This window comes from Mustela nivalis (genome assembly GCF_964662115.1).
Source record: "Mustela nivalis genome assembly, chromosome: 5".
Lineage (NCBI taxonomy): Eukaryota > Metazoa > Chordata > Mammalia > Carnivora > Mustelidae > Mustela > Mustela nivalis.
In genome coordinates this window covers 79,936,659-79,953,415 of record NC_139024.1, presented here as the reverse complement: position 1 = coordinate 79,953,415, position 16,757 = coordinate 79,936,659, and the positions used below count along the sequence as shown (strand labels likewise).

General features: G+C 36.8%; 1 protein-coding gene across 2 annotated transcripts in view; it reads right to left on the bottom strand.

The window, feature by feature from the left end:
* MAN1A1 (mannosidase alpha class 1A member 1) overlaps nt 1–16,757 on the bottom strand; it is a 176,560-nt gene that overhangs the window by 21,016 nt on the left and 138,787 nt on the right. For both annotated transcript variants that reach the window (XM_082730955.1, XM_082730954.1), the window contains exons 7-8: nt 7,377–7,500; nt 5,394–5,487 (exon numbers count right to left, since the gene is read on the bottom strand). In XM_082730955.1, coding sequence (XP_082587081.1) covers nt 5,394–5,487; nt 7,377–7,500 — 218 coding nt within the window. The remainder of the gene's footprint in view (nt 1–5,393; nt 5,488–7,376; nt 7,501–16,757) is intronic.

Sequence of the window (16,757 nt, the reverse complement as noted above, 5' to 3'; positions counted from 1 at the left end):
GCTTTCCCTGACCTCCTAATAACACATTTTTTGATAGCACATGTCTACCACACTTTGCAACTTCCTAAAATGGTGGAATTTTTTCTCTGTCTCCTCTATAAGATCATGATCCAGGAGGACAGGGACTAGACCTATTATGTTTCCTGGTCCACATCAGCCCCTGAAAGTAGCTTTCATATAGCAAGTAACTGAAAAGGATAAATTCTTGTAAGTCAGTCTTAATAAGGACTACTCCCATTCAAGCTAGAAGGGCTATATTTTTAAGTAGTGAAAAATGAATTTTTATTATTACAGGAAGTCCAGTTTTAACTTTAATGTAAAATTAATGTTTTACACCTGTAAGGCTGGTTCTTAAAACAGCAGTTTGAAGTGACCTTTGCAATTTCCTAAATAAATTACCACAGAAACCTCTGACATTTACAAACTAAATACACTAAGTACTATCTCATCAATAACAAGCCCTGCTGTTATAAACATGATTGCAGGAGACAAATGCTAGTGATGCATGGTAAAGCAAATCACTGTCCAGTTACTGTCAAAACAACAAGGACTAAATGAAGTAATAGGAAATGATGGCCGTGATCCAGACATGCCCTTCAGAGTTAAAGCAATGGGAATTGAAAGCTAACAGCCAGAAGCAGCTTCATTTTCTTCCTCCTTGGGTTATGATTCTATAATGGTTGGAAGAAGCAAGTTTGGGCATTTGGTGATTTTTAAAAAAGGAAAAAGGGTTACATAATAATACATTTGCTTGAATTAATTTTAGCAAATGCCAGTTAATTTTTAAAAAAGATTTTATTTATTTATTTGACAGAGAGAGAGAGAGAGAGAGAGAGAGAGAGAGTGAGCACAAGCAGGGGGAGCACCAGGGAGAGGGAGAAGCAGGCTCCCCACTCAGCAGCGAGCCCTATGTGGGGCTTCATCCCAGGACCCTAGCTAGCATAATGACCTGAGCCATAGGCACACACTTCACCGACTGAGCCACCCAGGTGCCCAATTTCCTATACTTTTATTTCCTACCTATAAATTTTTCAGATTTGGAAAGAATGAAAATAAAAGAACACAGAGAAGAAACAAGAACAAGTCTTTTTGATAACCTAGCATATCACTCACTATGCTTCTCTAGGCCTGGAGGACTATTTGCGTTGGCAACAGAATCCTGTGTAAATATTTAGTGGGTGTGAGAGAGAACATGCCTGATTTTATCAGCAGGAAAGGACCTCCTCCTTCTACAAAGAACGTATATGGTGTTTTTATGCCCAAATATTCTAAAGTTAATGTGTACTACAGTCACTCAAATATTATGCCCTTCTCTATAGAAGGCAATTCACTTTCCTTCCCAAGAGGAATAGGTCCCATAAAAGGATTCTTAATACTTAAGAGATAAAAGTAGCAAAAGAATCAAGACAAAATGGATTAAACGCTCAGCATCTTTATTTTTTATTTTGTATATTTCATTTGAACCTGAACTTCTCCAAGCATTCCCTCAATGATGCTAGTGATACTATATGTATATTAATGTTGTTATATTAATCAAAGAAGAATGGGCACCTGGGTGGCTCAGCTGGTTAAGTGTCTGCCTTCTGCTCATTCATGATCCCAGAGTCCCAGGATCGAGTCCCACATGGGGCTCCCTGCTCAGCGAGGAGTCTGCTTCTCCCTCTAACTCTGCTCACGCTCCCTCTTCCTCTCTCTCAATTAGATAAAATCTTAAAAAAAAAAAAAAAAAAAAAAAAGAAGAAGAATTGTTTTGCCTATAGACATGGAGTCCCACATCTGGCCTCAGCAGTTGCAAGATCTCTTTATATTATCAGTGAGCAGGACCTGCGGCTGCCTCTCAGCCACAACTGAGGAGTAGAGAATAAACAGAACCATTATTAAAAGCAGAGGCAGAAAGATAGATTGGGTACGGAGTGCATGAATACTCAAAAAATTCACTCATTCTTAAGTAAGTAACACTTAGTAGAGCAAGATACAGTGTGCTGGGTTAAGAATTATCACTGAGACAAAGTCACTGGCCTCAAAAGTTTTGGATCCCTAGGAAGATGGGGATGTACATGAATCATTTTGAAAAAGATAACGATAGACAAATCCAAAGTGCAGGGGAGGAAAAGGGCGAGTGGAGGATGAGTGGGTGCTCACAAATTCCAACCAGGGTCTTGAAGAAGCAGGTCCCCCAGAAGAAAGGGCAACTCAGCAGTAGTAGTCAGAGGAGAGGTAAAAGAGCTGCAGAAACAGCACAAACCAAGACCTGGATGCGACCAAGTGGGCCCTGCTTAAAGAACGAAAAGATAAGTGTCTCCTTTGTGGCTGGAACACAGGATTGGGGTCGGGGGAGGGGCAGACATGAGAGTCATCAACCCTATTTGTTTGCCATCAAGAAATTGGCCCACGAGCAATCCAAATATAACAGTCCCTTCGTACCAGGGAAAATGGCCAAATACACAGTATACTGGTAACCCAGAAGGTGAAAGTGGGCTGTTGTAATACAACTGATACTTTCTGTCCCTCTTTACAATGACGTCTAGATCCTAAATCACAAGAAGAAAACAGTTGGTCATGGAGAATTTGTTTTCAATTTTTAAAATCATTCATGAGAAGGAAAATGCTAAAAATGTCTGTCCTTTTAGAGAATCTTATCTGGTCTTTGTACTCAGAAAGCTACTCAAGTTGTATTTTATCTCAAATACTCTTAATGGTTCTCAAACTTTTAAATCTCAGTACTCTTTACACTCTTAAAAATGAATAAATGGGGGGGCACCTGGGTGGCTCAGTGGGTTGGGCCTCTGCCTTTGGCTCAGATCATGACCTCAGGGTCCTGGGATTGAGCCCTGCATTGGGCTCTCTGCTCCGTGGGGAGCTTGCTCCCTGCCCCCCGTCTGCCTCTCTGCCTACTTGTGATCTCTGTCTGTCAAATAAATAAATAAAATCTTAAAATCAAAAACAAACAAAAAAAATGAATAAATCTCCTAAATACCTTGTTTATGTAAAATCTGTATTTACCATATTAGAAATGAAATTTAAAATATTTAAATTAAATTAAAATATTTTATTAACTTATAAGAATAATACAACCACTATAACATATTTTTCATAAGAACATGTTATATTTTACAACAAAAAAATTAGTTAAAAGACTGATACTGATTTACATTTTCACAAGTATTTTAAATTTCTGCTATACTAGAAGACAGTTGGATTTTTCTATCTGCTGTATATTCAATCTATTGCCACTTGTCATTTTCGTGGAAATACATGAAGAAAATTCAGCCTCACACAGTTATACGATTGGAAAAGAAAGTATTTTAAGAGTCTCTTCAGATAATTATAGATATTTTTAATACTAAAACAAAACTTGACAAGCAGCTAACATTTTTTAAAGGTTGGTTGTAATGTGGAATTAGAAATCACATCAAAGAATTTTTGTTCTGTTACATTAAAATCCATTGGACTATCTTGCACTTTGAATGGATCTTTTTTCTCACCTGATTTTGTCATAGCATGTATCAGTCATTTGGAAAATACTAGTTTCCTCAATTATGCCGATCTTCCAAATGTTGACATAGTTCATTATATGATATAAAAAACCACATTGGTGAATATCATCATTAATTTCATCAGAAAAGGTTTTTTTTTTTTTTTTTTTTTTTTTCCTTTTTTTTTTAAGAGTGTGGTTAGTGGCACAAGGAATGGGAGAGAGAGAGAATCTTAAGCAGGATCCCTGACAGGGACTTCAATCTCACGCCCCGGAGATCATGACCTGAGCCAAAATCAAGTTAGATGCTTAACCAACTGAGGCAGTCAGGTGCCCCAGGAAAGTCTTTAAGTATTGGTTAAAGGTGTTAAGGTCACAGTAGTATATACACATTTCTTAAAATTCTTCAATTTCTTAAAATTCTTAAAATTCTAATTTTCATTTAGGAATTCAAATTCTATCATTGGCATAGACACTGTCAGTTTTCTTTGAAGTGACAGGCCTGTTTTTGAGAACAAGTCTACCAGTTCCCCAAGTCCGAATAACCAAAGTTTGTCTTCAGTTGTCCTTTCAAGCACAAATGGTAATCCACACAGCAGTCATGGCTGGTTCAGCTTGCGATTCAAACAATCACACAAGTGCTTTTCTACAAGGCAGGCACTGTCTTTTCTTACTCAGCAAAGCAGTAGACTCAATGGTTGCGATTTACCAGCCTCAATTCATTTTCTTCATTAAAAATATTCATAAGTGAAACTGGCATCATTTTATTTCTTCTTGTCAGTGAGGAATAAAATTATTAGTTCTATCTGGCTCCTCTGCCATGGTTCCCACCATGGCCTCAATAGTTTTACCCACCACTGCTTTTGTAACACAAGTGCAAATGTTGACGCAGTGAAAAGGCAGAAAGCCTTAGTATTATTATAAAAGTAGCTTTGACCTCCTGGACACCCTGAATGGTCTCAGGGATGTGCCGTGATCTGCAGACCACACTTGGCTAAGTGGCAACCTTATGGTCTTATGGTCTCAAGAGCCAGGCCTTCCATAGCCATTACAAACATAGGTTTTAGCACAGTTTTTATTTTACTAAATTAATCTTTAAGAAAAGTACTTCTACAGTAACAGTGAGGCATATTCATCTAAGAATATAATTTTAAATATAAAGAAAACACTCATATTAGAATAAAATTGTAAGGCATGGTTAACATCCCTGGCACAGTGAGGCACCTCACTTAGTATTCTGTATTGGGTTTCGGTTGCTGTGTTAATCTACCACTGTTTTTCCAAATCAACTTAAGAACATTTCTTTCAACTACTCTGAATCTTCATACCACGATCAAAGGCCCTATGGGATCTGAAATGAGGACTACTTGCATAATGCTTTCTCCTAATCTGAAGATAATTCTACTGGGAAGAAATCTTTATCTGCTGGCTTAAAATTAAGTAGAGAAAACGACCTGTTTGCTCTTTCAATCTCCTAACCTTTAAAAATTCAGGTTCCTCTCTCATCTTGAAGCCAAGAACAAAAAGAGAAAACGTTATAAAGTAGAATGATATAGCTACTTTGTGCAAAACCCTGATGGCCAATTGTACAGAGGAACAATTTTCCCTTCTACCCCTATGACCAGATTATTACAGGCTAACATCCCCACACAACCTGACCAGATCTTCCCTTCCTGATTAATAATTTAAATGTGCTTACATGTCATCATACTCACAGTTATGCATGAAAAACAGTCTAGGTCCCTGGTCAACATTTACAGTCTCTCTTATGAGAAGCCTATTTAGTAAGGGAGCCATGCTCACTTTCCCCCTTTTGAAGCATTCCCCAAGAAGACTTCTGCTTTTTGTACTCCTCTCAGTTACTAGAACAGTGCTGGGTATCATAAAGAGCTAAAACGATGCTAATCTTTTGACTTACATTGACCCCACTGTCCACTACTGGGATTCAGATAGTTAGGATAAAGGCCTTGTGGTTTTTCCAGGTTGTTCAGTACTGTTCGAATATTCATTACCTACAACAGAAAATGAGATGTTACTATGAAAATCTAAAAAACAATTTTGGTGCCATTCTTTTCTCTTTCTCTATTACATTTTTCCATGTTAGGAAAGAAGATTTATTTAAAAGAAATAGAACAAAGAGAGTCACCCCAGCTTACAAAAATAATTGCTGTCAGTGAGTACAGTCCCACTGATCTGCCAGATGCCATAGAAGGAACTAGGGATCTACCAGTGGATAAACAAAATCCTTACCCTCTTGGAATCTGCAGTCTCGTGGGAGGAGACAGATAATAAGCACATAAATATGCCAGGTGGGGACAGATGCTATGAATAATGGGACAGGGTGATGTGAGGTCGTGAGGCTCTACACTTAGGGAGGTCTAGAGAGCCTGATGGGAGAGGGTTTGAGCAGAAACTTAAAGAAGCAAAGAAATAATATGCAGAAAGTTGAAGGAAGTGCAACTGGGGCAGAGGTAGGTGTGAGCACCAGTGTCCTAAGGAGAGAGTAGGAGTAGGTTTGGCAAGACCCCTGAGGCTGGGGGTGAGGAAGCAAAGTGGGCAATGTCAAAGAGAGAGGAGAGAGGGAGCCAGGGCCCACATCATGCAAGCCTCATGGGCCAAAATGAGGGCTTATTTTATTCCAAGTGTGATGGGAAGCCACTGAAGTTTTGTGTGATGGAGGCGGCAAGAGAGGAAGCAGTATTCAGGTGGGTACTGCAGAATTCAGCTAAGAGATGTTGGGTCCCAGGAAAGGATGGCAGCAGAGAAAGAGGGTCGAGCCAAAGCATCTCCTGATCGGTTCGACCTAAGGTTTCCCAAAGAGAGAGGAACCAGATGACCTCAAGATCTGTGACCACTGGGTAAACTGAGGTGGCATTTATCAAGACAGTAAAGACGCAGTCGAAACAGGTCTGGGGGCTGAGTCTGAGGCATTTCAAGTAGTAGTTGTCTCAATGGAAATGCCAGATACAGAGTGTGGGACAGGTTGGGACTGGAGTGACAAATCCGAAGTCAACAGCACATAGAAAGTATGCAGAGCCACAAGACTGGGAGAATGAATGTAGAGAGTGAACATAAAAAGAAGAGACCCAGGTTTGAGTGCTGAGGCTTTCTGGTATTTAGAGGTTGGGGCATTGGGAAGGATCCAATGAAGAAGGGCGAGAAGCAGCAGTCTACTGAGGAAGGAGGCCAACCAGGGTAGTATGGTAGGCCTGCAGCCCGGTGCAGTGTCTTGGAGAAGGAAGTGACTGTGTCAACGGCTGAGGGTGAGGAAGACAAGAGCAGAGAATGATCATTGGACCTGGCAACGCGGAGCTCACTGGTCACCCAGACAGGTGTGGCGAGAAAAGCCTGACTGGAAAGCCTCAAGAGCGAGGGACGCAAGAAGGGGCGGGGCTGGGGGTGGGGCAGTAACAGAGACAATTCTCTCAGGAAATTTTGCTATCAAGGGGAGCTGCAAATAGGATGAGTGCTAAGGGCAGAGTGGTGGGGTGAATCTAAATTTCTTCAAATATCTATGGGTTTGTTTCTTGAAAATTAGAAACTGACTCAATTTGTATTATACTTTGGAGTTTAAAAAGTCTTTCCTATCCATCGTTCATATAGTCCATACAATACTATTTTTAGATAAGGAAAAACATTCAGAGAGGTACAGGGACTTGCCTGAGTTGTAGAGAATCCAACATGTACACCATGCTATCTCACACAGAGTCAGATGGTGCCATGGAAAGACTGTGGGTTTACAGTTTGGTCAAATGAAATGCTGCATGTACCAAAACTGCATAAAGAACTTGATTAAATTTAGTTGTTCTTTTCCACCTCTAATATTCCTGAATCTTCCAGAAGAGGATATTGTTTCTCACAAGTACGGCTTTGCAATGCAAGGTGTATTGGAGAATCTCACCTTTTCAGCAAAGATGGGGTTTCCTGATAAGTGGCTCAGGTGTAGAAACTCCAAATGCAGAGTTCCAAATTCTGCCAAAATACTGCTGCCTCCTGAGGCCCAGGGCCAGTTCCTTCCGATCCCACTAAAGAAGAGAAGAGATTGAACAGTTATGGGACAGGTTAATTCCAATTTTTGCAGCTCTAAATAGCAGAGGTGAAAAAGACAGCTTTCGAATAATAGCATCTCAGCTAATGGCCTACTCTGGATATTAAAAAATATCCAGCGGGGCACCTGGGTGGCTCAGTTGGTTTAGTAACTGCCTTCAGCTCAGATCATGATCCCAGGGTCCTGGGATCAAGCCCCACATCAGGCTCCCTGCTCAATAGGGAGCCTGCTTCTCCCTCTCCCACTCCCCCTGGCTTGTGCACCCTCTCTCTCTTTGTCAAATAAATCTTTAAAAAAATAAACAAATCCAGCATTGTTGTCTTTGGCTACTGGTTTCAGGCTTTGACTCTTACCTACAAACTGAAAATCAGTGTTGACTTAAGTCAGAAAAAAGTTGCTACGTGCTTGGTGTTGATGAACAGACAACTATTTTGGAAGGTATAGGCTCTATATACACCCATTCCAAATAGAATATAACCCCCCCCCCGCCACAAAGTGCCCCAAATCCCACATAAAGCCCTGCAACATTTTAATTAATTTCAGCCTGAGAGTCCGTGGACTATTATAGATATTCACATTATACTTAAAAGTTTTCATTGATATAAGATAAATTTCAAAGATTCATTGATTTATATACTCATTCTACCTCTCCCCAAACCTTCCCCCCACTACTAAACGTTCTTTTGTTTTCCTTCACACTATTTTCCCTATTTTCTAAGTATATTTTCCAGGGCGCTCATTTACTCCCTGACCCATTTAATCTATGTTCAAGAATTTCAACACAATTATGGAATTCAAATCTGAAAGGGGTCAAAAGGCATGAGCTTCAGAAAGTATTGCCTCATGCCTCATCTTGGAGAAATGGTGCTGAAAAAGAGTTCGCCCTACACATCCACACACACAAATAAACATGAAGTGACTTTTGAGACATGGTCATATTCTTGGGTACGGTTTATTTTTGGAGAGCCACTTAAAACACCAAGATTGAGTGTGATAATTGGAGGAAAGAATAAAGTCAAGGATTTGACTGGTAAATTCTCTTGCAGAAAGCTGAAAACCCACATTTTGGTTTTAGTTCAGATGCACATTTATTGCACACCTACCATTTGCCAGGGACTCTGCATGGCATTGGGTTACCAAGATGATTATAATGAATAAATCACTTTTTTCTTGAAGACATTATAAGAGAATGACCTAAGCACAGATAATTCCAATTAAATATGGTAAGTGCCAAGATAAGTGTGTGAGAAATTCTCGGAGTGCCTAGGGCCAGGGCATGCAATCCTATATGGTGCGGGGGTGGGGGGGAGCAGCACAGAAAGCTTCTTCAAGGATGGGACTCCTGAATTGATTGCTGAAGAATGAATATGAATTAGTGAGGGAAGAATGGTGAGAGGGAGCATCTGGACCCCTTGAGCACACAGAAGGGCGAGCCAGAACTAGAAGCACCAGATACTGCTGAGTGGAGGGAAAGGAAGGTGGCCGGAGAGAAGGTTATAAGGTTCAACTGGGGCCAGGTCTTGGAGGATTGTAGATTTCTCACTTTCTTCCCTTTCCAAGTTGGCTTCATTTGAATACTGTTCTTGGTGTCCCCTAGATTTCCTTCCCTGTTTGCTTTTTTTGCTTTAGATCATTCACAACTCTAGGTAGACCCTTTCAGCTGTCTTAACTTCTGCTCTGGGATGTTTAAGAAAAGGAAAACAGTAAGGACAACTGGTATCTAAAATTCTAGGCTGGCCTCACTGTTATTCCATGTCTTTTTACTTTATTATTATTATAATTATTATTATTTTTATTCCATGTCTTTTTAGAGCAATCCTAAATTTTATCTTCCAACATAGACTTATAGTAAACAATAATAAAAAAGTAAACAGAAATAAAAGAGATCTAAAAAATCATGTATTCATTTATTAAAAAAATGCTTTATATTTATTCAGTTCTGAGAATGTAAATCAGTTTTTATTTTCATGGTTGGCTTAGATGAAAGAAATAGCCAGTCATTCAAATAGGATGCACAACTACTTTCAAATTTTATTAACATGTGGCAAGTACACATAGTAATTGATCATTAATTTGTTGTCATATTTTTTTATTCCAACCATTCCATCACTTGACTAAACTCAAAAAACCAAATTAAGCAAAACTAAAAATGTTGATGTTCTAGAGAAACTATTAAAAGCAAAGCCACAATATCAGAGTAAGAGGGAATGAGGACTTTCTCATGAAAAAGGAAGATGATAGTGTATTAGGAAAGCAGCCCAGTTTCCAGACCTTCAAAGACTGGTTCTTTTCAGTTCAGGGTATGAGGGTGGGGTGGTACACTCAGATGAGACACTCAAGTAGTATAAATGTACTACAAAAAAATTCAAATTACTTACATATTCATGCATTTGTTCCCTACTATTAATATGGTTAATTAAGAGAAAACCAGTGATATGCTGGGAAAAGTTCAATAGGTTAAAAAAATTAAGATTGGAAAAGGGATATATGCATATATTAATATATGTATATATATACATATATATACATATACACATATATGTATATATTATTATTATATAATAATATATTAATGTTAATGTAATTAATATTAATGTGTGTGTATGTATGTGTGTGTGTGTGTTTCCTCTTTCTTCTTGGCACACATTCGTATCAGAAGGAAAACAGCACACTAAAAGCACTAGCAAAGGCTATGTCATGCTAACAGAAAGAAAGCTGGGTTTAGGCTGCATCTATGTTTACATGAAAGAATGGCTTTGGTTACCATTTCAATCCACGGAATTAATGTATTTTGGTAAAACTAAGATTGATAGTTGTGCTAGCTCTTAAATATAAATAAGAGCAGGGTTCCAAGAAGTCAGAGAGGGCATCGTTATATCTAGATATTTAATAAGGTCATTTGTCTTTTCTGATGCAAAACTGAATGGCTAGAGATCGATCTTGGGGAAAGTGTGGGGCACGCACCACAGGTCATCACAGCTAAAATACTTGTGTGGTCGAAGAAATGACTGTTTGCATAACAAATGTGAACTGAATCAGAACCGGTTTTGGACATTTACATGACTTCTAAGGTATTTTTGTCTTTAACTTCTGAAAGTCTATTGAGGAACCTATATACTTGTATGGCTCTGATTTCTAAATATATACAGACATTGGGCATTTGACAACAAAATGATGGGTTTATGACAAAGGGAAGTGAGTACAGAGTGAGTTCTGCGCCTTTGGTCTGGGGGTCAGGATACCCTGGGCATCCCATGTTACCAAGTGCTAAAGCTTTCTAGACCTCTGAGTCAAGATCAATCTCATCTGAGAGAGAGGGGATATTTAAAATGTCTTCAACTTCAGTTCCCTTATCACAGTATTTTAAAGGCATTTATGGTGCTCTTTATTTTATCTTTATCTATTTTACAAACAGTAAAAATATTTTAGAAAAATATTTTAAAAATAAAATAACAGTTTGTGTTCAGAAAATAAATTAGTTCCATCAGGCAGGCATAAAAGGGAAGAATATTTAAATATTCCTAATCATGTTACAATGATTGCATTTTAGCCCAATGCGATGAGTCAGCATATGGAAATGTATACACAAAAAGGCAATTAACATGATTTGGGAAACTGCCAAGTGAATGGTTCAAAAAATCCTGGAGCAGAACTTCAAACTTCTGTATTAGTCTAATTTCACTTATTTCTGTTTCCTCCAATCCCCAGTTCTTCCATTTTAAATTGGAGTACTATTTAATACATATTTTTCAATTTTTAATTTAAAATTTTGGTAGTCTACAAAGGTTATAATTCTTTGAAGATAAAACATCACAACAAAAAACAACTGATTTTGTCAAGTACAACTTGAAAAGTGTGTTTAATAAAGATACAAACGTAGTGATCCGAAGGGGCACGTGCACCCAAATGTTTATATAGCAGCAATGTCCACAATAGTCAAACTATGGAAAGAACCTAGATGTCCATCAACAGATGAATGGATAAAGAAGATGTGGTATATATACACAATGGAATACTATGCAGCCATCAAAAGAAATGAAATCTTGCCATTTGCGACAACGTGGATGGAACTAGAGCGTATCATGCTTAGCGAAATAAGTCAAGCGGAGAAAGACAACTATCACATGATCTCCCTGATATGAGGAAGTAGTGATGCAACACGGGGGCTTAAGTGGGTAGGAGAAGAATCAATGAAACAAGATGGGATTGGGAGGGAGACAAACCATAAGTGACTCTTAATCTCACAAAACAAACTGAGGGTTGCTGGGGGGAGGGGGGTTGGGAGAAGGGGGGTGGGGTTATGGACATTGGGTAGGGTATGTGCTTTGGTGAGTGCTGTTAAGTGTGTAAACCTGGCAATTCACAGACCTGTACCCCTGGGGATAAAAATATATGTTTATAAAAAATAAAAAATTAAAAAAAATAAAAAGAACATATGATTATTAAAAAATATTATTTTGTTGCTTTAGGTAGTATAACTTGAATGTAGTTTATTAGCAGTGGTAATACACATCCACATCCTACTGCACTCAAAACCAAGAAGATATAATTATTTACTGACCTCTAAGCTCTGATAAACAATGGGCATTATGCTTTTATTCTTTTCCTAGGAATGGTTGATAAAACCAGAGAAAGGAACTACCTTACTAATATTGCTATTCTATTTACACTTGAATCCCATGGGAGAGCTGCTAACTCCTCCTAGAGCTTGTAATGAATCAAGTAGCTTGAGGTTTGTTCTGGATTGATGGTATATCTCTTCAAAACAATCTTAAATTGAGGAACCCAAAGTGATAACTTATAGTCACTGCCCAGATACAATTCGGATCATTAAAAAACACATTTGCTTACTTAGTATAATCAAATGCAACAAATAAGTAATTTATAGAACTGAAACAATTCTGAAAAATAGCCAGATGAATTTTGGAACACTGAAAAAAAAATAAAATAAAAAAAAATCCTTACATTTCCTTACGTTACCTTATATACCTTATACATTATACAATCCTTATATTACCAAAAAAGTTTTTTGTTTTTGTTTTTTTAGGCTTGACTCATCATTTACAAAACCAATTCTAAAGTTTTCCAAACATTTTTAGATCCATATATACCGGGATGATTAAGCAATAGTCTGTCTAAATTTCATTTCTAAAAATGGCTTTAAATGTTTTCTTAATTGAAAGGTAGCACAAATATGACAATAATCGATGCCAAGAACAAAAACTCAAATAATTTTGGAATTATACTATTAAAATTTCTTAATGAAAATATATAAACAAAGCATTAAAGAGTTATATATAGTCTTGATTAGCTATGACTTTCAATTTATTCTTCTTTGCTGCTTGCTATTTTATGTCAAATGGGAAATGGGTCAATAAACAATTTTCTTAGGGATTCATGTCTGAATAATGTCTGATTAGCTGATCAGTAAACAAACGCCCTTTTAAGTTCAAAGTCCAGAACACAGGTTACTCCTGGTGGCTATGGAGTTTGGAAGAAAATTCCCCACATTCTCTATATTATGGTAAAGCCTTACTTACATATGTAAATAGAGGGGCACACAGGGATATTTAATTCAAAAGAGCAGATAATCCAATATTATTCCTTTTGGATTTTAGCACAAGTTAGAAAAGAATAATTAGAAAGTTCATGAACAATTATTTCATTTAACTGTATTCCCAAGGCTAACTGATTCTGAGATTAAGCAATTTCAGCTTCACTTATTACAAATGATTCCTTCCTGAACAGATTCACACAGTGCCGATCTCTCAAGTTTGTAGTCTTCACTGAGAATTGGATTAATAATTCCAGGGACTGGCATTCTAGAACTAGTCAAGATTCTATTATGGCTCAACCATAGAAAGTTCCCCGGGGAGGACTACTTCTCCAAGAGCCATCTACAGGGAAATGGTGGCTAATAAAGGCCCATATGATTGAATTCATTCACAATCCATGGTTTACTGTTCCTGAACAGCAGCATGTGGGTTAAATCTCTAAAGAGTTTCCATACTTAATTTTTTTTAATTTAGTTTTTTTCCAGCGTTCCAAAATTCATTGTTTATGTACCACATACTTAACTTTTTTAACCAAAGTCCAAAATAATGTTTTAAAATTAGCTACATTGCTTTGTCTTATGGGTAGTTATTTTAGACAGAATTGAAACCAAATACTTATTATATTAGTTTATTCTGACAATACTGCTGTCCTTGTACTTGATAGTCTAGGATTGAAGAAGAAGTTGGAATTTACAAAAATATAAATGGTGAGAAGTCCTAAATCTTTAAGTAATCAGTTCCACAGGTACAAAGAAGCTAAAATTCTGTTTCCCAGCTGTCCTTTGGGTAAGATCTCCTTGTTATTCACAATCGATAGACTCCAAATAAGTTGAATGGGCAAACTGGGATACCCTATCATTAGGTTTGGGGAACACTCCAAAACACTCCAAAAACGCTAGTAGTACTGATTAGAAAGCATTTTAATGCATTTAAAATGTGTGAGCATGCACATTTACTTTACTGTACTTAAAAATAAAGAATTATATCCTACATGTTCTTTTAAATATACATCACATTCTTCATGGACACTTCCCATATTGAGCAATACACATCATTATTGTTAGTGAATAGTACCTTATTTAATGGATATATAAGTGACCCTCAAACAACACAGGGGTCAGGGGTGTGGACTTCCTATGCAGTTGGTATGCATGGATCACTTTTGACTTCTGCAAAACTTACTACTAATAGCCTACTATTGACTGGAAGCCTTATCGATAATATAAACAGTTTATAACATATTTTTTGTGTGTCATATGTATATACCATATTATTATGATAAAGCAAGCTAGAGAAAAGAGAATGTTAAGAAAATCATTAGGAGGAGAAAATACATTTACAGTACTATACTGTATTTACTGGAAAAAGATCTATATATACATAGACCCATGCAGTTCAAACCCATGTTGTTCAGGGTCAACTGTATTTTAATTTATTTAAATGTATTATTGATAGACATTGAAGCCAATTTATTTATTTATTTTGGTCACTGTAAACAATTTGGTGGTAGGTCTAGAAATTTTTTAAAGCCAACTAATTTTCATACAAAAACATCTACATAGGTGTTAGCTGGAGATGTTAATTTGTCTAAATTAACATCTGGTAATAATGAGGATAGATTTGGGAATGTGTATTGGAGGCATAAACGTCCACTGTTTACAGAGTTATTTCTTAACAATGTGGGTCTATTATATCTTGCCACATTTGGTACCCTCTAAACTCTTGGGATATCTCAAATTCATCTGCTGTAAATCATTCCATCAAGCCCTTTCAACCTGGGGAAGGAGGAGCTATAAACAAGCATTTATATCCAGACACCTTTCTAATAAGCCTCAGGATAGAATAGGAGCATACTATATTCCACCTTCAGAAACAGTAACTCACTAATATTAATTTGTCAGACATTTTAGTCACAATTGTTTCATTACTTCCATACATATTTAAGATGTTACTTAAGATCCAAGATTACAGTGAAATTTGGCTATTTATTTATCTCTTTGCTTCTCATTCAATGTGTCCATGGGTCATTTATGGATCAAGATAAATGAAATTAGTATAGTTCCAGACTTTTAATTCTTCGAATTCTGTTCCTCAGTCTCTTTCTATAACCAGAATGGCCAGGATTGCTTCCTTCTAAATTCTAAGATCCTTAGGGACAAAGACTCTGCTTTATACACACAAAGTCTAGTCCCAAAGTCCAAGTCAGTGTGTAAATAAGGTGTTTAATACATGCTTCATATAATAACATTAAAAAATAATGAAACGTCTATGTCATTGGCTCCTACCCCTAAATTATATCTAAATAATATAATCCTATATTTAGCATTACCACACACAAGCCACTTTACAGCCAATTCAAGAAAACTTCCTTTCTAGACTGATAACTAATTTTCTATCACAAAATTGAAATACTCTGAAGTTGTGATTTTAACAACTTGGAGTAAATACTCCAAGGTTTTTTTATTTTTTTTCTTTGTTTGTTTTTTAGATGTCAAATATTTTACTGAACTCAATAAAGGAACCAGTAAGACAAAACAATCAAAAAGCATTTGAGAAATTGTTTTTGTTTTTGTTTTTAGGTAATACTAGGAATACCCCTCTAGCCTAGTGACAACACTAAGTCATGTCCAACAGAGTGACAAATTGTTACTCTTGGATTATCTTTTCCACCAGACAAATTATTTGCATCTCTACAAAATCTACATTTCATCAAAATTCTACAATTTAACATGTTACCTCATTAATTCTAGGACCTTCAATCAACAGTATATACTGATTTGAATTAAATACAGTTCCCTAGATAATCTTTTATCTTAACATGATGTGATAGCATATTCATCTTTTTGCCTTATTTTCAAATTACATATAACTTTTTTCTGAAGGCACAGTATATATATAAGCAAAAGTTTTGAGAGTGATAATGATTTCATCTGGAATACAAGCTTAGAAAAGGAACATTAAAATAAAACGCCTCAGTTTATTAAAGAGCCACCCGACTTCGGAATTGAAATAATTAATGGGATTTCTCAGTGAGCATGTGTGGAGGGTCTTGCTTTACCTAGAGATTGCTTAAATCTACTTATCCTTGCCACAGCTTACTGGTCAAAATGACTTGCTCTGAATTTCTGGAGGATTGGGATACCAACTGCAACTCAATTAAATGTTTGTTCACACATCTGAGTAGAAGGAAAACAATTTTTGGAGAACCAATTCTGTTTTTCCTTTTGGCATTCTTCAGAGGTCTTCAGCAAAGAAATCAAGTGGATCTAATTAAATTTTTATGAAAGGAAGTGAGCTTCATCTGCCTAGTATATGAAGTACATTGGTATTTCTTTACCAGGTTTAACAGATCCTCACTTTTCCAGATATTAAACTACTTGGGAGTAACTGGGAAAGATTCGTTCCTGGATGCTTATGTAATAAATTAGTTATCACTATACTTCAGAGGGGGCAATAGATTGTTTTTAGGTCAAGATAAGTAGAATAAATGCTAAGTTAAGGAACCTAAAGTGGGAAAATGTAGCTCAATGCTACAAATGCTATTCAAATTCCCAATGATGAATTAACAGTGAGAAAGTTCAAGAAAATAGATGATGTCCAGGTGATTGGGCCAATAATCAGTATCTTCTTTTAAGCTCCATTATATAAATTCAGATATTTCTTTTAACATGTAACGTAA